Below are 26,937 nucleotides of genomic sequence, written 5' to 3' on the forward strand. Positions count from 1 at the left end.
AGATTCATTCCCTCTTTGGTTCACGGAGACCAGTTGGGCTTTGTCCCCGGACGCCAGGGGTCTGACATTATTAGAAAAACGGTGGACCTGATGTATGAGGTGTCCAAGCGGGAGTCTGAGGCTTATCTCCTCTCGCTGGACTCTGAAAAACCTTTTGACCGCGTAGAGTGGCCATATATGGGAAAGGTGCTCCGTAAGATGGGTATCAGTGATCAATTCTGTGGATGGGTTTCGGCCTTGTATAATGCTCCCTCCGCGGGGGTTTTAGTTAATGTTTTTTTTTTACCTCTCCGGGCTTCTCGCTTTCTAGAGGAACTCGTCAAGAATGCCCTCTTTATCCCCCTTTGTATGCTCTGGCTATGGAGCCCTTTGCCATCGCGGTCAGACGCGATGAGGCGATTTCTGGGGTGCGGTGTGGGGACTTTGAATTTAAATTGTCTCTCTTCGCAGATGACATCCTATTGTATCTGTCTGGGATTAATGACTCCCTTCCTCGGTTGTTAGAGCTGATTCACGGTTTTGGAAGGTTCTCCAGGCTCAAAATCAACCTTTCCAAATCCTGTATTATGCCTATGGGTAAGTTGGACAATGATATTAAGGGTAGGACGGAGGTGTTCAGGATGAGAATAGAGAGTGTCAGTACTAGGTATCTGGGCACCAATATTCCTAGGGATCTGAGCAGGATTTTCGAGTTGAATTGTGCGCCCCTGTTGGCAAAGGTTCGTGGTGATCTAGATAGGTGGTCTCCCCTCACGCTTTCTTGGTTTGGGCGTATGGTTTCTGTGAAGATGAATGTGCTCCCCAGACTTCTTCATCTCTTCTCTTCTCTTCCTTGTATCATTCCGGACTCTTTCTTTGCGTCTCTTCGAATGCGTCTTCTTCGCTTTGTGTGGGGTGGCAAGAGGGCTAGAATAAGATTTGATACCTTGTCCCTCCCAAAGGCGTTTGGAGGATTTGGCCTGCCAGACTTCAAGCAGTGTTACAAGGCGGCTCAGTTGCGGGTGATGCTAGAGCAATTGCGGGATGACCTCGGGACGTACTGGATGTACGTTGAACATGTACAGGTTCACCCTCATAAGGTTAGGGATTTGCTCTGGGCCCCTCCTCGTTCTCTATCTACCTGGGACCAGAGGTTTTCGAGGGACGCAGTTGTGGTCAGACCAGGAAATTGAGAGGGCCGCACAATTGTTTAACCAGGGAGGTTTTATTGATTTTGCCCGATTATTTGAAATGCTTCCGGAGAAGCCTCCTAGTATCTTTGATTACTTGCGGCTTAAGGGTATTCTTATTCAAGCCGACTGGGTGGCTTCCCTCTCTCGTCCTTTGACCTCTTTTGAAAAAGTCTTTGTGGAAGCCAAGTCTAGGAAGGGGTCTCTCTCTAAAATCTACAATGTGCTAATTACAGCTGACTTGGAGGGTAGGCAGACGTTCAGGGGTGCATGGGAGGAGAGACTAGGCACAACCCTTGATGATCGTGCTTGGGACTCTGTTTTCAGGTCAATTTTTAGGGGGAAGCTCTATACTACAGCCATGGAGCACAACTTTAAGATTCTCTACTTTTGGCACCGGCCGCCCGTTTCCTTGTCCAAAATGTTTCCCGGTGTATCTCCTAGGTGTCCTAGGGCTTGTGCTGGTAGAGGAACCTGGTTTCACATGTGGTGGGAGTGTCCGGTTATTCAGGTCTACTGTGCGGAGTTGCTGAGTTGGATCAAGGATATTCTGGGAACCTGTCCCTCCCTTCATCCCATGGAGATCTTATTGGGTACCCCTAGGCATGATTGCGAGGAGTTACCTTTTTCTAGGGTGGTGAGTGCGATGTTGAGGGTGGGGAGAATGGCTCTGGCCCAGAAATGGAAAAGTTCTCAGGCCCCAACGAAATCGGAATGGTTTAATAAACTTTTGGCAATTTTTACTTGAGAGAAACTCGCAGCCATTGTCAATGATAACATGTCCTCTTTTTTGCAGGATTGGACTATTGTGCTTTTGAGTGCGGACTGTGAAGCCTTGAGGCTCTAAGATCTTGGGCCCTGCACGGAGCTCGATGATGGGAGGGTGGAGTGGGATTTGGTCTTCAAATGGAATGTGACACCTGATGTTTTGTGTTTATCTGGGACCTTGCAGATAGAGATATGTTGCTGAACAGCCTTAATTGGTTCTGGGTCTTTGTCCCAGTCCTGGTGTACCTTTTGCTTCTGTTCTGTTGAACCCTGTGTAGCTCACTGTTCGGGGGGGAGGGTGTGTTGGGAGGGGTAGGTGGGGGGAGGAGTGGAAGGGGTATTATATGTTGTCTAGTTTGGGACCTTTCTTTGATTATATGAGTGTTGTTACTGATGTTGAATACATTTAATAAATACAAAGTGGAAAAAAAACATTTATGATTTACACATGGACTCTTGCCTCTTATTCTATGTGTGGCTCATATGAAGTGAATTAATGGCTCACAGAGCAATGTTACGACTTTAGCGGCTCATATTTTGGGGAGTTCAGGGCTCACATCTGGTAGCTTTTGGCAGGCTTCAGTGGGGAAATCTCTTGGTGCCGTGCCTGGGAATTCCCTGGAAATTGCATGGCTATTAAGACAGTGAATGTACACTTTTATAATGTTTTTGGAAGATACATTAAAAAAACGAGTATACAATTAGTGTTCTTCAATATATTCTTGCCGGCCACAGGTTCTTAAAGAAAGAAAAATGCTAACATTTACTAAATAAACAGTTTGACAAATCTGCAAACTATGCCCCTGCAATCAATTGCCATTTTATGGTTTGACAAACATATGTCAGACTGGCTCACATAATGTTCTCTGCTGCTCGCAGGTTGCAAAACCTTTTGCATACAGTGGACAATTCTACCTTTGCAAATGTATCCTCTACAGGCAAGCAGGGGACCACTACTGAGACGTCACCCAAAGGGCAACCCTACTGAGACTTCACCCAAGGGGCAACCCTACTGAGTCGTCACCCATGGGTTACCCCAATGGGCAACCCTACTGAGATGTCACCCAAGGGGCAAGCCTACTGAGGCGCTGTCATGTCCACAACTGATGGATGTTCCGGGTTGACCTCCGCTAACCTCCCTGCACTAACATTCTCAAACTCTACCCTCAAACACACCATACACATACCAACTAAGCATGGTACCTGAATAATATTTGGTTATAGTAGATTTATGAGGTGACACCTGTGAATCACAATGACTTTGAGGCACAACTGACCTCAAACAGAATGCTACACCCCAGCAATCAATCTAAACATCACAGCCGTAGGCAATGCATCCTAGCACCACGGGCACACAAGATACCCCAATTGAGAAAAAATGCCTCTGTGCCTCCGTCACATGACACTTAGAAAAAGACCTGCACACAGACCTCAGCGTTCTTCCAGTCTACAGACCATGAAAATCACACTGGTGTGCGGCATAAATCCTAATAGCATAAAATGGCAGACGTCTTTGCAATCTCTACATGGCTGCTCGTTTTTTTTATGTAGAAGTAGAGATCTCCAACTCCATCCCTTCATAGAAATATTTTCTTGACCCCCTCACTAAGACTCTTTGCACTTTCTTGTTTTTGAACAAGATGTCCCTGTTATGCTGTGTTGTGATGTGTTGCGATGTTTGTCCTCATGTAACCAGCGCCTTGATGCCTTAGTGCGTTTTATAAATACGAAACTAAATCAATATGTTATCTAAAATGCCCAATGTTCCCCATTTCTATATCAAACGTTGTTGGGCAGAATTGGGAATAATGCTTTGCAGTTGTTTGTCTTGGCTTTATCAAATTCTCACAAAATGGCTGCCTGTTGCTCATAACTTGGTATCTCCCTTGTCTTGCTAGGACACTATGGCCATGATCCCAAATCTAGAAGGTGTTGGTCCACATTCCAGAGGTTCCTCTAAAGGAGTGCCAGCATTTTCTGTGATGTTCTCCCACACTCGTTTCACCTTGCAATGCATTGCCACCCAGGTAAAGGTCTAGTCATAGTTTTTTGCGATGTAGGGTTAGCTTCGCTAGAAGAATGCCTGATGATGTCACTGCCACGCAGAGCTTTTTCTCTCTTACCTGCTGTATACTGTAGCTTGAACCCCTTCATCTGCACAGTGGCGTCACTGACAAAGATAATTTGCACAGACCCTCGAAAGGATACCCATTTGTTTGGTGCAGTATGGCCGCATTTTTTCGTTGTGTATGCCGGAATTGAAGCAAGGTCGTCAAACTTCATGTAGTCAAATATGCAACCAATACTGCTTTCTACATCAAAATCGAGAATTGTAATGTTCACCTACGAGAAGAAAGAAAGCAGGGCACCGTTATGAATCACATGGAAAATGCTACTTTTACCCCACCATGCAACCCTTCCCTCCTCGCTAATCAGCGGGAGTGCTGTGGCTCCAACGTGTTTACAAACCAAAGGGGAGCTCTGGAGCAGAAAGCTTATGCACAAAGGGTGCCCTTTGGCGCAGTGTGTTCCACCAAACCTCAGAGTGAAAGTAGGCAACTTTATGTATTCTGCTTATGTACCCCTTTAGCAATATGGCTGTGCCCTGTGCAGGGGTTGCAACAAAAAAGCAAGAAAGATTAAAGATTGATGGTATGAGACTATCGAATGAAACAACACTGATTGTGACTTTGCCAACAGTGCAAGTGATGGGGTGGGTGGAGTTGAGATGGGTTCGGAAGCGTGATCGCATGGGTAAAAAAGCAGACAGAAGTGGCAGGAAAGAATGCGAGGAGAAGGTTTTTAAATAGGAAAGGACCTCTGGGTTGGTGGGGTGGTGATGGCGGAATTGAGTGGAATAGGTAATAAAGAAAACGATTAGGAATGTAAACGAAAATCACATTGAAGTTGCTACTACTGCTCCTGAGAGCAAGACCAGTCATGTCCTTGACAGAAACAGTTTCTGCCTCGAAGCTTCAGGCTCACTGGTGATGGGAGTACCTGCGATCTCTGCTGTGTGTCCATCACTCTCAAGCCACTTCCTTAGAAGTGCATCTATGCATGTTGAGAGCCGACATGCCAAGCTCTGATTAATAATGGCCACCCTTGGGGCAACCTCTGGCTAAGTTGGGGAACAATTAACCTCAGCTGACATGGATGTCAGCTCCTTTCGCTCTAGGGTAATGCCTTTGGTTGCTGCTCTAGCCCTCGTAGGCTTATGCTTGGGATCCCCTAAAACAGGAAGCATCCGATTTTGTTCAACTACAACTCCTCTCAGGCCCAGCCCTCATACTAAATGGCGAGGGATCATGGGAGACATAGTCCAAAAGACTGGAGAGGTGCAGATTGTAGATATCCCTTCTCTAAAAAGTGTTTGAATACAAGACATATTTATGTTATCAAATTTTTACAATGGCAGAAACAGAGTCTATCACCAACTGTCTCCAGTCATTTCATCGGAAATGTCAAGGAGCCGGTGAACTTTTGCATATGTCTCCCAATCACATAGTGCACCCATCTTACCATTCTAGTAGCCGTGATCGTCCACAGGCAGTAGGACAATGGCTGGTACTGGTCGGGGTAGTTTGGTGTCGTAATTACTCCAGATCGAGCCGTCAGCGTTCGCCCACAAGCTGCAAGGACATTTAAGTGACAGCTGAAATCACTGGGCAGCAGCCCACAGACTTCACAGGTATACATTAACATGCTCTACTACCATGCAGCAACCATCGTCCCTCGAAGCCAGGGCATTAGCGTCTCTTTGGGCACATTCATGTAACATTTTTGTTAATGTTCTCTGACAAATAACCTGACTCTCCCCAATTGACTATTGTCTGTCCGACATCTAATCCTGCCCCCCTCTCCACAACCCAATCTTCCAAACCTGCCAGGAGATCAAGTCCGACCCTCCAATGGGACTGTGCCTAATGGACCAGTAGGAGGTAAGCCAAATTCATTTTACTTATTCAAGTGTCATTCGTTTACTGTTATGAGTGAAAAAAGGGGAAGGTGGAGGGCAAAATGAGAAAGGGAAAGGTGGAGGGCAAAATGTTGCACCCAATTGTTCAGGTGCCAAGCACACGAAGCACCTCACTACCTCTTGCTATCAACGCAGTGTTCCCTATCTACTCACTGGCCTCATGTGTCATTTCAAACCCTCACACAACAATCACCATAGATTTATCCACACACACTATGCCCTACCAACTCCACACAATGCTTCTGCATGTAGCTGATAGCTATAATCACTGGACAGCCACAGAACTGTATTTTATGTTGTAATTACTACGTCATTATGAAGGCAATGTAGGCTATGTTTCAGACTACGGTTTACCGGAAACCCAGTGAGGTGCACCAATGCACTACCACATAGCCAGTCAGTGCTCCGAATCCACATCAGTTGGCTATTAGCACTTGACAACGCCAAATAAAATGATAAAATCTAACACACCATCACTATTCAGACTCCCCTCAACGCTTCAATCATCTTCAAAGCCCTTTGACTCACGCACACATTGGGCCTCATTACAACCCAGGCGGTGGACCATGGTGCTATTAGCACCATGGTCCATGCCGGAATCACCGCCCCATTCCAAGGTTGGCGGGGCGGTAATTCCCCATTCACCATGGCCCCTTCCCCATTCCCATTTTTGGCCCATATGGCTCAATGGGAATGGGGAAGGCGCTAATTACGGCACTGTAAATTACAGTGCCGTAATTAGCTCCAAGGTCCCTTTGCGGGTTGGTTTTTTAACGCCTACTAAAAGCAGGCGTTAAAGTGCAACCCGCAAAGGGACCTCGTAATCAGGCGATAAGGGTTTAACAGCGCCGACACCTTTTACGGCACCGTTAACCCCTTAACGCCTGGGTTGTAATGAGGCCCATTGACCCATCAGAAAACCCCAAAATACTTCAGAAACAAAACACAACACTGCATTTCCAGACAATGTGTGCATTTATCTAATAGAAAACTGTTTCAGTTCCATGCTCCTCCAGCCCGCCGACATAGCGTAGCTTTACAATTAGTAATCCAGAGGGACAGTCTATGTAACATGCTACCTGGAACTGACCGTAACCAAGCCTCCCCATGACCATCTTCACTGAAGCAAATCACCTTCAGTAGAAAAAACTCTTATCTCATCTTTACTCAGTTCTCTGTGCACCCGCTCCCCCTAAGCTGGGGATTCTGCAGGGACACACACGCGAAGCTGCCCTGCCTGAAGAGATCATGCAGTAGGAGCTACCCTGACTTTAGGGAGCAGCTACAGCACACTAAGTGCAGCGCGTGCTATATTGGCTCAACACTAGAAGTTGTCCTCCGCATAGGTACAGGACATTGAGAGCAATTACAACAACACTGGAATACGTCATTTCTGCAGGAATACCACATGGGCCCTTTATAATAGATATATCAACACACATAGGGTTAGAAAAAAGAAAATCACAAAACTGTGATACAAAAGGTAGTGCTCAGTGGAGAACACACCTAAAGTGATATACAGGAAATTAACAAAGCCTGAAAAAGCCGTACAAAATGTTCCCCAAACGTACATTACTATGTTGGAAGCAACAGCAGGAAACAGGAGGTTCAAGCAATGGGTGTATAGACCTACCTTTGGCATTGTAAGTAGTGGTAGGGATCACTGGTGTGGTTGTACTGGGTGTGGTGGTACTGGTGGTAGTTGTTTTTGGAGTCTCAGTAATGGTGGTGGTCGTCGTCTTTGGTGTGATACTCATCCAAGCTGTGGTTGGCACCGTCCTTGCTGTAGTAGAGATGGTGCTTTTAGCAGTGGTCGATGTCGGACTTGGTGTGGTAGTGATGGTGGCCGATGAAGTGGCAGTGGTCTTCTTTGTTGTGGTACTGGCCTCTTCTGTGGTCTTCATCGTCCTTGTTGTGGTAGTGATGGTGGTTTTAGCAGTGGTCAAAGTTGGGCTTGGTGTTCTAGTGCTGGTGGTCTGAGCGGTGGTGGGCAACTGTATGTATCGATCTGTCAGAAAATCAAACAATGGCAAATAAGTGCTTACGATATATATACAATTTTTTTTAAAAGCCCTCAATGTGGTTAGATGTCCATCAAAAGTAGAACAGTAGTAATGCAATAATAACATAGCTCTTACTCGATTACAAGTACCAAGTCACTGCATGGAAAGTTGCACCTGTAACCACATGAAACGTGATATAATTACAGGATATAAATAAGTCAGATGAATAATTTGCAGGTGTTATGCAAAGGCCAGAGGCTGTTTAGAGAGTTCTAAAATCGTCAGTGGATGCCATGTCTTTACATTGCTGCACTCCACCTATACGCCTGTCCATCAGGGTACTTACATAAGGGTATTTGCATTATTTTATTTAAAAGGAAGGAGGCAAGCACCATTCAATATACCCCTTTAATTCATGTCCCCTTACTCTTTATAACCTGTATAATACTGGTTCCTTGAAAAAAAGAAAATACAGAAGCAAATGCACTGATGAGAGTGCAGCGATGGAAAGTCATGTCACTATCTATCCCCTGTCAGTGTTGTGTAGTTCATCCACACGTAGTTTCTGTTTGCATGCTTGTACTTGCAGCCTTTATTTTAGGAAATAAAAGGTGTAAGTACTAAAATGCAAACTGCATGGGCTGCTCACATCAGGATGGGAAAACTTGAGAGATAAGAGGTTACCAATGAGACTATCTCAGAATCCCAAGGCGGGCATGCACAGGGTGGTGGATGCAATGGTAGAAAATATGCTGAGGTACCAAAGCCCTAACCATGGTCTGGAGTATGCGCCTCGGACACTGACGTGACTAACGTTTAAATAAAAGCGAACCTTACAATGTTTGCTCCTCCATTGGGTCCACCAAGCATGCACCTAAGACTGACAATCAGAGGGTTTGAGCTCATGCTCTCAGTGGTCATGTTCTCTTCCAAGCCAATTTAACTTCAGACTTTGAAAATAGGCCCTGCTTCTTTTAGCCCAAATGACTCACAAGATGGCTTGACTTCCACCAGCAAGTGCCATAGGCTCTTAATACCGTGCTAAGCCCCCTTACATGTCATCCACATCTGTGGGGTTCACCCAGTTTACTCACCAATGCTCAGTCCAACCCACTGCCTTTTCTCAAAGCTCGACCTTGTGGCTGGTTATCACCAGTTGGAGTTCCATGCCAACTCTTGGAAGGGGATCCAGCTGTCCACTAGAACATTTCAAATGGAACTAAAGAGTGGTGCCCCTCCCCCTGCTTTCAATCTGGACAAAGCTGGTGAACTCGGTTCACTCACTGATACACCTATGAGGGCATTGTGATCCACCGGACCTACCACATCGATAAAGCAGGTTGATCTTCTGGATATCTGTTTTGCTCATCGCAGTCGTTTGACCAATGTTGACGCTGCTGTCAGGAATAGGGATGAGAGTCTGGGCAATGCCATCCTTTGAATATGCAGTCCTGGTAAATACACAAAGTGAAAAACACATGATGGTCAATGCAAAATTGGCAGGAAATGCCTTAGTTTTCTAAATTTGTCATCTTTAGGAGAGTGTTTAACGCAAAAGGATCATGCAGCAGGAAACCCATGTAAAAAAAGATCACCTGGAAGAGCATGGAGGCGGTGTGCACATGTGTAGATTGTGCAGCTGATTAATGCACATTGCAAATTGCCTTTGTGAATCGAGTAAAGGACCTGAGACAGCATTAAGCCTGTTGTATGGGATGTGCCAGCTGTCGGCCAGCATAGACCTTTTATATTGTTGCCACACTATGGGTACCATATGGAGCCCAGGCTTGTTCTTTGTATATATGCAATCCTGTGCTTCTAGCATGAGCTCTTACTATCCACTGAGGGATGAACAGGACTATTCTGTTTCTAGGCTAGGAAAGAACAAACATTCAGAGTTTCAGGATCAAAAGTCATAATTGAGGGCATCAACAGCTTGTTTCAAACAGGCCTTCAATTCAAGAAGCTCTTAAATGCCACCAGCACCCGGACACGTCCTTATTGGAACATCATATAATTGTTACTTCTGATGTATTTCTGTATGTTTATTGAGGGAATGATGTGTGATATAAACTAACTAGTAACATAAATGCATATAGAATGTCATTATCTGATCTTCACCACCTTACACCTGAAGTTAAAAAGGATGCAGTCGCTGCCACAACAATCTAGAAATATTTTCCCAAGATCAAGAAAAGCGAACAGGACATTGCTGATGTCCTTACTCTGTTTCCAGGTTGAAAACAAGATCTCACAGAGGGCGACTCTCCATTTAATCACTAGCTGTATGGGTAGCAGATATCAGAAAATGACATTGATTTCCTTTCTGATGCATTAAAATGAGTCCAAATGGGTAAACTATTTAATTTTACACCTTTCTGTGTGGTATTTCAGAAGTTTTTCATCACATTTGCAGATGACAAATGTGTTTGCGTGCGGAAAACGCAATCAGATGGTTGGTCGGGATGAGGGTGCACAGAACTCCAGCAGCTAATCTGGATGCTATTTCTGTTTTTTTCTGCTTCCTTGCTGACTGTCATTTGTGGATGCTCCTATTCCATAACCTGGTCCCAAGCAGCTCCTTTACTGTAGTTGGCAACTCCTTTGGGTCTCTTGACTGCTTTGCTGCTTTCTAGTTGCTCCTAAACATTCTGTTCTGTGGTTTAGAATACGGGTGCTGCTGTATAGTGGAATGAATGCTATAGTTTTTGAGAAGGGAGGATTGTGGTGTTTGTACGGTCTTATCAGGGGGAAGGAATGTGGCACAGAGATGGGACACATCTTTTTGTCGAGGGGACCAAGATTTTTATTTCAGAAATTCTGACAATGGTCAAGACTGTGCTGCTGGTAGTGGAATAATATAGGAGTTCAGAACTCAGGGGAAGCACTCTTTTTCAGTAGAAGTAGTAGTGCTCTGGCAGAGGGATTTATTTTCGATATTTCTACTGACAGAGAGTTGTCACCACTCATATATCTTCTCAACAATGTTACTCTGGTTGCTTTGCCTCCCTGATTGCGCGGGATGGTGATTAGTCATGTCTGGACAAAGTGACCTACGGGCTCTCGCCCTGGCGCTGATCTAGGATGAGTATGTGGACTGGACGGCTCAGAGATCAAAATCGTTTTTGAAGCCAGAACAAACAAATGGATACCAGAGGGTAAAAGTTTGTTGTTTTCGGACAAGGGAAATGGAACTGTAATCAACACACAAATGCAATGTTTCTACACTTTTTGGCATATTTTTGAAGAATTTTTATCAAGGACTTCCTTTCTACACTAGTTCTTTGACTATTTGTTAATAATTATTTATGTTTTGTTTGTCACATTTATTTTGTCTTCCATTTTGTAAATATGAAGTAAAAAAATGAAATGCAGTCAATTGACTTCCAACGGTAAAAGTTCTTTGTGTTGCTGGCTTCAATTTGCGGCCCTGCGGTGCACTTGTCTGAAAGGTGGGTGTGCCTGGCTGGTTTTGTGTTATATCTTCTCGCTGATTTACCTATGAACAAAAAAAAAACCTGCTACTCTTGTAAGCATATGGTTGGCTAGAAACAATCAACATCCATAGAGAGCCATAGTTCTCAGCCATGTTGTACCTACTTTCCGTAGTGCAGAATAGAGCCGTAGTCATAAGAAGAATATTTAATGTTGTTGGTGTCAGTGATTTCAAAGTTGGACTCATAATCTGAAAGAAAATTGAATTTATAAATGACTTGAAAAACAGACCTTTGGTTCATCAATAATCATGTGCTGTGGCTGGCCACCAAATCAGATAGCCACCATTGATCACATATGCTAGCATGATAGTGTATCCGGCTTATATGACTGTGGTTAGGTGAACGGGAGAGGAAAAAGAAACATTTTCTGGGTCATGTTAGTTCAGCCCATATTTATTTTATTTATAAAGATGAAAAATCAATCAAATAATTATGTTAAAAACAAAGTCAGAAAAATAAAAATGAACTACCCACTATTGACATAATAAAATGGAACAATCATACATAAACCTAATATGTCAATTGTAGTCAAGCATAGCAGTCATACATATCAGCAATCATCCATACCTAATGACAACATTATACAAAAGAAACACATAATTTACAATGCAACACTTGTTGAACAAATCTTCTGTTCAAAAGTCAGGATTCCCAGTCAATTTATAGGACCCTGCAATCAACCAGGTTAATGTGAGAGTCATACTTCCAAGGCAAGAGACTCTGACACTCTGGTTGGACAAAAGTACTAAATTCAGAGGTCATTAACTCCTACAAGGAATGCCCTACCATGGGCATGTGAAGTTTGGTGTACCTCCAGAAGCATCTGAGAAATGGGTGTTATATTGGTGATGAATAGTTGACAGCAGCAAGCACTATTCTTAGGGTCATACGTACGATGTCTGAGATTTCCCTGGTGGACAAGCGGTCATCAACTCTTCAACTAGAATATTACACAACAGGAAGTGCCCTGCCCTCTAATCACTAATCATTATACAACGACCATTCAGCCGGAAAAGAGAGGAATCAAACTAACCAAAAACATCAAAACCTGTTTCATGAAGATATAACTCTTAACCCTGAGTTTTCATTCTCAGTGCTTTGTGGTATAGTAGACAGATTAGCCTTCACACATTTCATGATGCAAAAAATAACAGCCGTTAATTTCCTTTGGTTTGAATTTTCCTAATGTTAATAAAAATGGGGGATCAAACTGAATATTTAAATGTATCATCCTGCATTGTTGCTAGCTAAATCTGCCAATTGCACCAGATCTGATCGTTTGGGGATGACATGGATTTGAAGTAATAGCTCCAACCTGTAAGTGATCCCACATATGGGACCTGTGAAAATAGACATACAATTTGACATTTTCAGATAGGGGAAGCCTGAAGAGGGGGTCGTTTCAGATTGGGGTACGGTGGCATGATTGTCTGTTCTGAATGAAGTATAGTCCTATGAAATCAACCCATGGGGTGCATGGGCTCAGACAGTTCACGGTTGAGTGGTACTCTCCTCTAGGAACTCACTTGGTACCATAGACTTGAGAGATGCATTTATTCTCTCTCTTTGTTGACAGATGATCTCCAGGAGTGGCAGCTGGAGTGTGCGTCTCCTCCGAACAAGGCATGGACCCATTCAGGTGTCAGATGGAGTTGTAGCCTCCTTTGAACATGGTGCCAAGCTTGTGCAGGTCACAAATTGGGTGGCAGTCTCATCCACTTACTCAAGTGTTCCTATTTATGGCAGGGGTACTCCTGCTCGCCTTCTTCAATGGGCAAACAAGTGCCTGCAATGGCTGTTATCTTCACCAAATAAGGTCGATACACTAATCAGAAAGCAATTATCACTAGAAACGAAGACTGCATCCCAGATATTATGCGACTGTCTTAATCCAACTGAAAGACAGTAGTAATCACCCCCCACAATGGCTATGGTGGACCCCTAACTCAACGAGCCAAGGTTGCATTGTAATAGTAATCTTACTTTTGATCCATTAAACTGGTTGAATATTTTGGAGGGTTATATAAATAAACTGTTAATCTCCGACTGTAAACGAGGAGGAGGATGGGAGTCTGGGTAGACCCGCAAGTCCAGGCTCACTTGGTAACTTGAAATAAAGTCACCTTTGTTGAGTCTTTGCCAAGCCATTGCAAGCATTTGCTCTTTTTCATATGCTGAAATTTCAACACACGCTGTGCTTTGGAGTTCTTTCAATACATAACACAAGAATGTCAGAACTAGCAAAGCTATAACAATAAAATATGATGACATTTGACAACATTTAAATAGAAAATATGCAACAACCAACAAGTGAGAAGCACAAAAGAACCAACCGTTTAAAATGTTCTTCCACTGCACTGACATGTAAGTGTCTCTGTCCTTTCGTACATGCTCATGGTTGAAGCCGAGAACGTGCATCAGTTCATGAGCTATGACACCTGTCGAAACACAGAGTGGTCTACTGATGGAGACAAACTGCTGGTTTCCAGTGCGGCCTATTGATGACCAGCACCTAGGAGAAAAAAGAGAGGTTCAATGACATAGGTCACATTTCTTCTGGGCAAACACACCTACAGTTCCAAACATGTGTTTACTTGTATCCACCTCTCACAGGACTTTGTTTAAAATGCAATGGATCTTTCACACCAAGAAGCCACCGCCTCTGGTGATAGAAGCACTTTGCAAGGGATGATACAATACATAACAAATACTCAGTCTAAAGGGCACAAGATTCCTTCATTGTTGTCCATTCTTCATCCAGTGGAGTGGTGTAACCTTGTCAGTCTCTACTCAGGGGAGCAGTCGGGCTGCTGCATTTTTCTGCAAACACTTGAGCACAAGCACTCTTCCTCCATCTACCCAGGTACCCACAAGACACCTTGCTGCCCATACCCACAGAATCACTAGAGTTCCTCCATTATCCACACGGGTATCACAAAAGGCCTTCCTTCCTACACCTACAGAAGCACCAGTGTCCTCCCTTCATCCAGCAGATAACCACAACAAGTCTTGGTTCATACACCCACAGAAGAACTAGTGTCCTTCCTTCAAGCATACACAACAACCAATCAAAGAGCTCTCGCTACCCCTCCGCCTCTCTCTGTTCCACCGCCTCCCACTGAAATACATGAGTAGCTACTTGATCATAACCCTTATCTGGTAGCAAGTACCAACACTAGCTATATGAGGTTAAGGCAGTATCGGTGCAGGCTTCCTTCACACAAACATACAGGGGTAAGTACTTGCGCAACCAATGCATCTCTTCTTCACAAACAGACCAGGCTCTGTATGAGCACTATCATTGCTGATTTCCCAAACACAAACAGCTGTTGCCGTGAGGTTAGAAGCATATATTTTCGCTCTGCTGTACTACCTGTGACCCTTCTTCTTGTTTTGGAATCGGTCAGCCTTAAACCTTTTCCTATCCCCCAATGCTCAGTATATAGCCCCTCATGGATATCGTTCCAAAAAACTCCTCAGGAACCAAAAAAATACAAATAATGGAAAGTGATTAAAAAAATACATTAGTGGATTTGCCTGTCCCCACACAACAAAATAGACACTCTGCGATTTACTATGAAGACTCTCTGCCGCAATGGGAAATCAAAGCATTGCAATGTACATTTCTGTTGCTGTAATGAGGCTTGGTGAATGATGGCATTGAGCGCTGTAAATTTGCCACATTCTGAGATACAAAGGTTTATCATGAGTAGCACAAATGCAATGTGTTCTGTCATCACAAAGCCAATTCAAAGCCAACATGCTGCATTAATTCTTACCCGTTAGATGAATTGAAGGTGATGTAGTCAGTTTCGTTGAAACGCGGCACAAATCGAATGCATGTGGCTTCCCTAAATGCTTGGAATGTTGCGAGAAAGACAACGTCATCAAAGCGACCTAAAGTGAAGAAAAAGAAGCATCATCCCAGTGAGCAATAAAAGAGTATTTTTCGGTTCTTAAGATCCAGAGTTGATTTCTTTCAGAAAATGGTCTTCCAGTTATGAACCACCACTCCGAGAGACAGGAGATGAGGCGGGACACATATAGTTATTGTTATTTGCTATTGTTATTTGGCATTTATTTAGCACCCTATATATCATTAGTATGATCTCAAAGTGCTTGTTGGTTGAATGCCCTTGGGGACCGTAGTCCAGGTCACTCGAGAGAGTAGAGTAGTATAGGGTGCTTGGGTGCACTCAATGTGTGTGCAGCTAGTGTGATTTGCCTGATGGCAGCTACATCCTAACATTATGTGCAGTGGTAGTGAGAGATCAGTCGAATGTGTGCAGTCAGGTGGTTGGTTTCCAAGACTGCATTCTGGCAGCATTAGGCCTGTGTAGGACGTTTATGTGTGCAGCTAGGGCCGATTTTTTCATGTGGTAGAGCTGCATTCTAGCAGGATGTTAAGGTGTTCATGAAGTATTGTTCGTATGTGTGCCGCTAGGCTGAAATTGATCGATGGTATAGATGCGGACTATTGTCTGTTGGTGTAAAGTAGAGAGTGAGCATAGCGGTAGGAGAGGTGAGTGTCTGGAGTGGATGATTTACTATTAGGAGCCTACTGTTCCTGGATTACATTCTGGATCTGGATTAGCAAGCAGTGGTCGTCCTCATGTTTCACGGTAGCGGCACTCTGAGGTAGATTCACAGGTAGGACCAGAGTAAGTTATGTTTTGCTCGGTCAGAGGGTCGTTATTCTTATGCTGAGCACTATGTGTCTCAGGAGCCCATTTTCCGGGTCTCTGGTTGTGGTTTATGGTGGGTTGCATGGTAGGTCTAGGCAAGATACTTGGTTATAGGACAGGCGATATATCTTGCAGCAATGTAGTTACTCCGAGACAGTGATGCTAAAGGACAGACTGGACATTTGTCAGCCGGCTGTAATATTTGTCTGCTGGGTGTAATTACTTTTTAAAGTAATGTCGTTGAAGTTATGATTCCTGATGTTGGTGGGTTTCAGCGGCCTTAGATGGTCCTAATCATGGTGTGCAGAGAGAGCCAGGTTTTAGAGCTTTGCGGAAGGCCACGTAGTCTTGGTTGTGTCGATTGTGCGGAGGGAGTGAGTTCTACACAGTTGGAGCCAAGGCTGAGAAGGAGGACCCTGTAATCCTGGGAAAATTGGAGGCTGGAATCACTAGTAAGAGGGAAGTGCTTGACCTTAGGTTGTGATGGGTGGGAGGGTGTAATCTTCTGTTGTAGGTATGCTGGGCCGGTCATGTGCACTGCTCGGTGGGTAATGCATAGGATTTTCAAAGTGGCCCTTCGTCCAACAGTGAGCCAGTGAAGGCTGCGGAGAGCGGGGGAGATGTGATCCCTGTGTCCCAGAGCTAGAAGGAGTCTGGCGGCAGCGTTTTGGGCTCTTTGTAGTTTGTTAAGTTAGTATGCCGGTGCGCCCAAGTATAAGGAGTTGGCATAGTTCAGTCTTGACATAACAATGGACATAATAGCGGCAAGTCTGTTGTGGTAGGTGAGGTAAGGGAAAATGCGTCTTGGGAGTTTGAGATGGAAGTGACAGGATTTTGATACATTATTCATCTCATGGGAGAGGGTTAAGCCTGAGTGCATAGTTCAGCCAAGGTTTTTGACTATATTGGAGGTAGGAGGGGGGTGCCAAGGGAGGGGGGCCAGGGGAGTGGTTGTGGGTGAAGGGCAGCATTGCCACGCACCATGATCTCAGTTTTAGCTAGGTTCAGAAGGAGGTGGTTTCTTGTCATCCATCGGTCAATATCTCTGAGGCAAGCTTCAAGGTCGGGACGTGTGTTGGAACTTGTATTGGGAATTCTCCGGATAATTTGGATATCGTCAGTGTAGTTGTAGCAGGTGAGGTTGTGCGCGCAGATGGTCCCTGGTAGGGTGGTCAGATAGAGGTTGAAAAGGAGTGCAGAGAAGTTGGCGCCTTGGGGTAATCCAGTGTTCATGTTGAGAGCGGTTGAGACAAAAGGGGGTTGGAAGCGATGGAGCTTCCTCTTTATTAAAACAGTGTTCTACAACCTACTCAGGAATTTATCAAGATGCATGGACAACAGCCTGCAGCCATATGGAAGGCCATGTCGAAGCATCTAGAGGCTGATCTGGTGTCATGTTCTGTGTTTGGGAAGATGTGTGAAAGAGGTTGAGTGCAGGGATCTCGCCTGAAAAGATTCAAGGATTCTCAGTCTCCACTACACTGTTCCGGAGAGAGCCTCAATGAGATTCCTCCCATCACTGTCCATATGGCCATGTTGTCAGCTCTACACCTGATTCTGCACAGCTGTGCTCTGCACCCAAGCAGGAGGCTATGCGGTTGGAGCTGGTGCCAAGCGGCGTCAGCAGGGGACATGGAGATGGAGGTGCTGGCAGTATTATATCAGCACAGGGTTCGAACAGATTCACTTGAAACAAAAAAATTAAAAATCAAACCCTCACCATAGTTAAACAATCCAAATAAGACTCAAGAATAGGTGAGTTGGTTGATGCCAATTCACCTATGGATTCAGTAGAACTAGTGGTGCTGTAAGAGTGTTAATTGAATATCCTGAAGGTCATAGTGTTCTGAGCATATGACACCTTGTGCTGCAGTAAAGCTATCATGGCATTGTTTGAACATTGTATTGCTTTCTCGATCTGCATTGTCCAGGACACTTCCCCAAGTGGCATTGGTGGTCTCCTTAAAAATCAGGGGTCTAGATGAGTCAACAGCTAAACTTCACATGAGCCAAAAATGTCAGAATTCCGATGCCCCTTCACCACACCATCAATACTTACTGTAGCCAATAGTCTTTGTATAAGGAATATACACATTTCCATTTGGTTGTTTGGGCCACATACAGATGCCACTAGAGCATTGTCCTGTGCTCTTGCCGGTTGATCTTGCAATGTCCATATTTGTGATAGAATACGATCCAGATAATTGACCAACTAAAAAGTAGAGAAGAGTTTATGAAAGGTTGTAAAATCACATGCGTATATCACCAAGGCTAGCCATCACAGGACTCTGCCATGGGGGTACAGTGGCTACAGTACAGCGATGTATGAATAAAATAACAGTGCGATTTGAAGCTATGACCTAAAGGAATGATGCTGCCTGATGCTTTTTTCGATTTGTCGTTTGCACTAGTGGGTGCATCCACAGAAGAATATTGCGGCATGACTCTTTTAGGTCATAATACCATGGGCAAAGGAACGCTGAAGACCACCCCATTGGTTTTATCAGGGTCCCATTTTTGGAATACAGCCCTGCACTTATGAGGAATGTGATGCCCCAAGACGTCCAGACAGGTTTAAGAAAATCAATCACAGGTGCTGTCCAGCTACTCCTGTAACTATCATCAGGATGCTAACCGAACCCAAGAAATCTATGTCTCTTCTTCATCAACATCAGTAAAAAAGCACCAACCGAACAAAGCCTTGGTAACCCTTACAATATGACAAATACAGATCAAGAGCAGAAGAACAGTGAAAACAACTAAAGCCAATCACAGGAGGAAATTACCTTCCCGTTAACCCCCAAGAGCTGGGTTAGAGCAGTTAGGTGGGTAGCACCAGGCAATGCGCTTCCTCTGGAAACTGCTGCACCCAGAACCTGGACTTGGCACCTTTGTTCTGAGCATGGACCTGAATCTTAGTGGCATAGAATGATCCTACTTACAGCACCCAGGTGTTGCACATTGAAGCAGGTGTTTCACATTAAAGCAGGTGTTGCACATTATCCCTTATGTTCCACTTTAAACACCTTTGACATAGCAACCATAGCAACAGGCATCACTAGACCAGTAACCCAGATTATGTTTTCATCCACCTTTGTTTGATGTCATAGGTCTGGTCAACAACACAAAAATCCCTGTCATACTCGCCCATCATCTCTAGGACCACCTGGGTATCATCGGCATAGTTGCTATATTTGATGTCGCGATCATCCAGGAGGCCAAAGAGAGGGCGGGTATGTAGATTATAAAGGGTGGACGAAAGGCAGGTTCCCTGCGGGACACCACAGGAACGTATCTCTGGAGGAGACATGAATCCTCCGGAAGCCACCGTAGCAGTTCTAGGTCCTAGAAAAGTAGCTAGCCAAGATAATGCAGATTCAGAACAATTTGCTAATGTGTCTATTATCTCAAGAAGCATGCCATCGACGACAAGGTCAAATGCCGCAGAGAGATCGAGCAGCATGAGCAGAGCTATCTGCCTTGAGTCCACGATATGGGTCAAATTAGCTCTAAGATCAAGCATGGCAGTCTCTGTACCATGCTTGGCACAAAATCCTGACTGTAAAGGACCCTAAAGATCCAGTTCTTCAACTTGGCTCTAGAACTGCAGGTATGCCACTCTATCTAAAAATGTTAACAGAAAAGGAACCTTACTAATAGGACAAAGGTTACTAACAATTTTGGGGGTCTAGTGATTCCTTTTTAAGAATTGGGGTGATCCAAACATTTTTAAGGACAACCGGCACCACTGCCGAGGACTAAAAGAGTTGACCATTTTTGTGATGAACGCGGCCAGATAATGAATTGCACCTTTAATAATACTGGCCGGGCATACATTGTCAGGGCAGCAAGATGGCTTAAGGTCATTAACAACCATTATTAGGTCATCTTCCGAGATTTCGCAAAAGCAAAACTTATCAGTCTGAAGAGACATAGCAGGTAGTAAGGTATTAGGATATTAGTATCAGTGGCTGTTGTAGTTGATCTATACCACTACAAATTCAACTATGACTCTTGAAGTATTAACACTCACTCCATATCACTACAAATCCAACTTTAACTCTCATTTCAACTAGTGTATTGATGTAATCAGCCCAATATTGGAAGTGAGTGTTAAGGTTGGATCTGAAGAATTGTGGCATGAGTGTTTATACTTTGGGTTTCATGGTTTAACTTGTAGTGATATAGAGTGTGTATTTGTACCTTAACTCTGTCATTTCTACTGCTAGTAGAATTTACTTTCTGACCTCGATTAACATGCACTCTTTTAGAAAAATGTTTTTACTACTTTATTTCATTTTTTGTGATGATTATGGTGTAAGAGCTTGTGGCAACAGAGTATGTGGTGTACGTGTGTGTGGCATTAGTATGTGCAGTGTAAGGTGAATAAGTGTTTGGTGTGTAAGGTGTATAGTATGTGAGCGCATTTAAAGTGTCACGAAAAGCAAGTCAAATACACCATTTATGCATATGAAAACTCACATTAAAGTGAGGTCTGACTTTAGGGTGAGTTATTATGCATATAAAAGGTATATAGGGGTTTTACATTCCGTGCATGTAGACAATTTGCATATCTTATACATGTCTTATATATATGAAAATGTATATTTAAGTCAGTGTTTACTTTGATGTAGGGTACATGAACAAAATGTAGAGTATGCTGGCAGAGTGCATGGCATAAGAGCATGTGACGTGATTGTGTGTGCCATGAGAGTATTTGGCATAACAACATGTGAGTGTATGTTGAATAAGTAGCAATACACATGTCATAAACACCTCCTATAAATATAAAAAGTCGCATTCATGTGAGGACAGACTTTAATCTGAGTTTGTATATGTATGGCAGGCCTATAGGCCTATATATTCTGTACATGTGCACAATTTATATATCCTATGCATCTCATATTCCCAGAATAAAGTGAGTGTTTACTTTAATGTGAGTTTTCATACGTGTAATAGATTATATGTAAGAAATGTCGCGAAGTGGGTAAGTATGTTTGGCGTAAAACTCTGACGCTGCTGGATTCTAATGAACTACGGGAGACAGTGGGTCAGAGTGGCTTGGGTAGCTAGGCTTTCCGTAGAAGCAATTTAGTATATTCTAGGGTGGTGATTCCCAGAAATCATTAGGACATCAGCGTGCGATCCAGGCCCCAAATGTATTGACGCAGAAACGCAAACTGGATATGGCCAGACTGACATTAAGCAAATTCCACGTGAGCAACAGTCCTTGTCAGAGAGGGCAGCAAGGTTTACATGGATAGGGCGCACCTTTTGGACAGAGGGACTGATGAAATCTTGAGAACCTCCAACTGCTGTTCACAGCCCTCTGCAGAAGACATCAGAAATGCAAAGAGACTGGCTCAACACCCTGCAGAGCTTGAGCGATCATCAAAACCAACTCAAACCCGATGCTGAAAATCGCAGGTGACCATTGCACGATGTGCAGGATGTGAGTTTATGATCTAAATGACTCATCACATCATCCCAGTTGCATTATTCTGCACAAGTTGACATGTAAGGCATCCTTCTAGCCAGGGCCAGTTGACACCAGTGCATGGATTAGGTGCTCTCAGGGAAGAAAGGATCAAAATATCTGTCCTCGGATCAAAATAAATCCTTTACCTACAGTGGCCACCACTCAGGTGTGCATAATCAGATTGGGGTCAAAGAGGACCGAGGGGTTGCACAACTGCATCAGAGCGTATAGACGCAAGCCGCAAGCCATTCATTACTGATCACTCACACTCTGCCCAAATTGTGCTGGCGGAGAAGGAGGGCATGAAGGATTTGCATAAAGTGTCTTCCTTTTTGTAACAGTACAGACAAGAAAATTAGAAAGGGGGTGAAATATTACCCCGGTGCATTCTCAGAGATTAGTCTGCATTTCTGCAAGCATTGTCACACATTGCTCTTGGTTTGCTCAGTGGATTCCTCTTAGTAGAGTTGGAGGTGGACTTGTGAGTTCAGTTAGGAGGCAGCTGGCCCAGGATTTCTACATACTATGATTCTGAAATGAATGGCACTGCTTCATTCACACACACACCATTATAATCTTCTGTCAGTTATGGCATGTGGTCCATTTCCTCCGAGCGCTACAATTGTGCATAAAAAACGGTTGCCATGCCATGCCCATAGAACAAAGGCTGTGCATGGATGTTGTTGTGCCTGAAGGAAGGCACTGTTTTGGCACCCACCCCCCTTGCAGTGAGGCCATATTTGATGTTTTTGAGGTGAAATGCCTTACAGTAGCATTGGCACTGGGTAAAACATCAATAAGCAAACAGGGGAAAGTCACCAGTTCTGATGGCACATCATGAGTTTATGTTTACAATCTTTCCTGAAAGAGTGCGCTCAGGCTCTGGGTGACATAACATACCGACAAAACTTAATCTACTTTATTTTCGCCCAGTGCTGCCTGCCCATGTTACCTTTAAAACATCAACATGCAAATAAAAAAATAAAAAAGTCTACTGGAAATCTTTGGACTCACCATTTGTATTGATTCCATAGATAGTATCGAAGGAGCTTTGCGTTTCTGGTTTCACTGGAAATTGAGGAACAGAGATTGAAATGATACAACATCTGACATGTTTACGATGCATTGTGTACAGTCTAAGGTGTTGGATGATAGAAGGAAATGTTGCAATATTATAACCTTATAGGGCTAGGCCAACAGCTGCGGCTCCATGAGAATATGTACCAGGCCACCCAGATCTTTTGAGAGCTGCCTGTTGGACTCTATAAAAATGGAACCTCTGGAGCCCACTCAAACTTTGAGGCTGTGCTGCTCGTGTGCAAATCTTCATAGAGTGGCCCAGTAACTCTAACACGAGTTGCGCTTGGCTTCCCTTGACCTCACTTTCAAGGAGAGCAAGATTCATCCTTGCTCTCCTTCTATCTATCTATCTATGTATATTTTTGTATAGCACCATTCGCCGGTAGTCCTCAAGGCGCTCACACGGACAGAGACAGGCCCATAGAACATAAAGCAGCATGGGTCTAGTATTCTAACATAGAATTAGAGTTAAAAGGCTAGGATGTCCCTCCATCGAACAACCATGTCTTTAGATGTTTTTTAAAGATGGTAGTAGACACACCGTTTTTAAGGTCAGTGGGGAGAGAGTTGCAAATAGTAGAAGCCCAGAAATTGAAATTGGTTCCACCAATTGTTTTATAGTCAGGCGTGGTTGATGTAGCATTTGATTTCCATTAGAACGAAGAGTTCTTCTTACCAGAGCTTTATTTATCTTTCTATCAAGAGATTTAGGTGCACTTCCTGATGAACATTTAAAAACCAGAACTGCGCCTTTGAATGTAATTCTCTGTTCGACTGGGAGCTAGTGCAGCTTTCTCATAGCTGCCGAAATCTTGGTGCGCCGACTCAAACCAAAGACCGCCCGAACCGCTATATTTTGTATTGTTTGCAATTTGTTTAATGTTAGTCTTTGAGGTGCTCATCAGAAGGCTATTGCAATAGTCTAACTTTGCATTTATAATCGCACCAGCAATCATGGCTATGTTCTGTTCTGTCAAATATGGGTGAATTTGTCAGAGGAGGTTTCAGTAAAAGCGCATGTAGATTTTAGGTATGAGGTGTATCTCTTGAAAGATAGCTGAGTGTCAAAAAAGACTCCAAGGCCCTCATTACGGCTTTGGCGGTATCCATGCCGCTACTGGCGGCATGGCTGCCACCAAAACCGGGTCCGGCTTCCCTGAATGGGGAATTACCAGGCCATTCCGAGTTTGGAGGGCCCGGTAATTCCCCCTACAGGGAACCCGGGCCCGGACCTTCCCCATTCCCATTTGAGCCCCCATAGGGCTCAATGGGAATGGGTGCAGGGAGCTAACAATGGGCCTATTACAACCGGCCCGTTGTTAGCTCCCAGGTCCCCTCGCGGGACCCGGTAACGATGCCTGGTTTTACCAGGTGTCCTTACCGGGTCCAGCGAGGGAACCTCGTAATTTTGCGGAATGGGTTTAACAGGTCCACCTCCATTAGCGGATCCCGTTAACCCATTCCGCAAACCTTATAATGAGGCCCCAAGTGTTTTTACATAATCTGATACTAAAATGTTGTTATTATTTATCTTAAAGCTAGTGTACCTATCATCCAAATGTTTTACTTTTTGAGGGATTGCAATTATTAGTATATCTCTTTTGTCCTGATTTAAAGCTAGAGAATTGGCCGCCATCCACCTTTGAACTGCGATGATTACATCATTAACTCTTTGGACATCATCTTCATATATTCATGATAACTCAGAAACCAATAGGGTGTCATCGGCGTAGTTGGTAACCCAGACACCAAGTTTTATAAGCATATCACACAGGAGTTTTGAGAAGATATTAAAAAGTAGGGGAGACAGGCAAGAGCCCTGCGAAACACCACATGTTAGAGCAGTTTTTCTTGACATGAAGTTTCCTTTGGCTACTGCGCCATTCTGGGTCCCAAAAAGGATTTAAACAATTTGGCTGCATGGTGTGTACATTTGCCAACTGCTATTAATCTCTCTGCTAGAAGATCATGGTCTATTAAATAAAGCAGATGATAAATCCAATACTAGAAGAAATGCTGTAATTCCTTCTTCAATAGTGGTGGCAATATTGGATTGTAGGTCCAGATTGTTCAGACACAAATATGTCCACAACACATTTTTGGTACTGTAAGTATGCAATCTTGTTGATTATTTTCAGCAAGAAGGGCACATTTGTGATAGGTCTGAAATTCCCTGCAATGGAAGGGCCCAGGTTTTCTTTTTTAATAAGCAGAGTTATCCAGGCCTCTTTTATATTTTCTGGGACCTAAGCTTCATCAAAGGATTTCTTCACAAACTGGGTGATGCTCGTGTCAGACCTACTCGGGGCACTCTATGAAGATTTGCACATGAGCAGCACAGCCTCAATATTTGAGTGGAGGCCTTCGGTTCCCACTAGGAGGTGGGCAGCCTATCACTGCTCCACCATGCCTCCTTCTAAGCCCCTCACCTTCAGGATCTTGCCATAGCGTCACTGCCCCGTGGACAGCTAACACTCAGCACATCTAGCACATCTCTCAGAAGGCCTGGTTGTCCTAATAGATGCTTTCGTGAACCCAGACTAGGAAGCAAGTTGGGCTATATTTACATTTCTCCAAAATAAGTACACTTAAAAATAATATGAGCATGTATTTTTCCGCTCTGGACCCTTCTATTATTAAAGTAATTACTACTCTACACAAACCCATGCTTCGTCTCTAAAAATAATCTCAAATTAAAGCGTTTATTAAATTTGCATGACCCAATAATAAACGTAGCAGATTCTAAAATGAAAGTCGCCAGTTGTGGAATTACCTTTAGACGTTCGCCCAACATTGGGCAGGACGCCCTGACTGTTGTCAGCATCTTTGATTACAGAGGCATAGTGTTCTCTGGCTTGTTACTTTGGTATAAACCAGCGGCAGGCGTAATTCCAGGATTGCCCTGGGGCCTCCCACTGAGGCTTACTAGGCAAGGTTTGTTGCCCCAGCCTTTCATGGTGCTGATCTCTGAGGAACATTTAGGGCCACCAGTATTTAATCGCAGGAGAACGTTTCCTCGTAAAGCCCTAGCCCTATGCATGGCCATTCTGTCCTTCTAGAAGTTGGCCTCATCCTGTTACCCATCTCCTAGGATTGACTTCCCTTCCGCGGTTGAAATTTGATGTATTTTCTAGACGGGTCCTTATCGATATTCTGTCTTCAAGCAGGGCTGGTAATGTTCCCCAGCTTCGATAGGCCAAAGTAGTATTGAATGAGATTGACTTACGGTCCCTTTGGGTTAACCCTTTGGCTTTAAAATGTTCTGACCTGGCGTGCTAATGGATGCACCCCAATCTTACAGATTTACAACATGCACAGGTGTCACTATGAATACCGCCTTGACTCTGTACTTGGTAAGGAACGTCTCAATGCGGCTGGCAACGTACTATGACAATGTTTAGGGTTCTATCACATTTAATCACGAGAGACATTTTACTCAATCTTACTGTGGCGTTGTTATGGTGGGTGGGGCCACGTGCCCCCATGCTACCGCTCCCTCTCCACCGCTCCTATATCCCCACTTTACCTCCTATTCTACCCTCAATCTGCCCCCTTCTCTGTCACAGTAAAATGCAGTGAAATATCCTGCACTCAAATGCGGTGAAATGGCTGGAGGTAAATGGGGTGATCGTGTGTTTAGTGCCCTTGAGAGTGCACTCTTCTTGTAAAGCTAAGTGCCGCTCAATAATAATAAGTTGTGTTTCTACATAGCACTTCATGGCAGGTTCCTCCAGCATCTAAGTGCTGTAACGACAGGTGTTACTATTACCTCATTTGATGGTACTCAATGTATCATCCTCGAAGGGATGAAAGGCTAAGAGCCTGATGCATGGAACATTTAGCGCGGTGCAAAGTGACTTTGCACTGCCAACTAACACCCTGATTCTCAGGGCGGTGCAAAGTGTACTTTTGCAGTGCAAAGAGACTTTGCACTGCAAACATACACTTTGCACCGCTCTGTGAATCAGGGGGTTTGTTGGCAGTGCAAAAATACACTTTGCGCTGCACTGTGAATCAGGGGGTTTGTTGGCAGTGCAAAGTCACTTTGCACCGGTGCTAAAAGTTCCATGAATCAGGCCTTCAGTCGGTTCTGCAGAGAAATTAAAACGTGGAATTTGCGGGCTGCCAGAATGTCAGAGAGATGTACATCAGAGCTCTTTACTGTATATTTTAATTCTACAGAAGCCTGGTTGTCTCATATCCGAGGAGGTGTTTAACAAATCATGAAATCTGTCCTCATCAAGATGCATACTTACCTTGCCCAGCTATATTCGAAG

At 44.1% G+C, this 26,937-nt stretch overlaps 1 protein-coding gene across 1 annotated transcript in view; it reads right to left on the reverse strand.

Annotated features, from left to right (window-relative positions):
- Nucleotides 1-511: 511 nt before the first annotated feature.
- The window catches only part of LOC138568701 (astacin-like metalloendopeptidase), a 45,910-nt gene continuing 19,484 nt past the window's right edge, over nt 512-26,937 (reverse strand). Inside the window, exons 3-12 of the mRNA XM_069646479.1 lie at nt 22,595-22,648; nt 18,161-18,313; nt 15,196-15,313; nt 13,750-13,928; nt 11,520-11,604; nt 9,243-9,370; nt 7,550-7,924; nt 5,460-5,569; nt 4,061-4,280; nt 512-570 (exon numbers count right to left, since the gene is read on the reverse strand). Of these exons, the coding sequence (XP_069502580.1) occupies nt 512-570; nt 4,061-4,280; nt 5,460-5,569; nt 7,550-7,924; nt 9,243-9,370; nt 11,520-11,604; nt 13,750-13,928; nt 15,196-15,313; nt 18,161-18,313; nt 22,595-22,648 (1,481 nt within the window). The remainder of the gene's footprint in view (nt 571-4,060; nt 4,281-5,459; nt 5,570-7,549; nt 7,925-9,242; nt 9,371-11,519; nt 11,605-13,749; nt 13,929-15,195; nt 15,314-18,160; nt 18,314-22,594; nt 22,649-26,937) is intronic.

Source organism: Ambystoma mexicanum, chromosome 2q, assembly GCF_040938575.1.
Source record: "Ambystoma mexicanum isolate Mex_15411 chromosome 2q, UKY_AmexF1_1, whole genome shotgun sequence".
Classification (NCBI taxonomy): Eukaryota; Metazoa; Chordata; class Amphibia; order Caudata; family Ambystomatidae; genus Ambystoma; species Ambystoma mexicanum.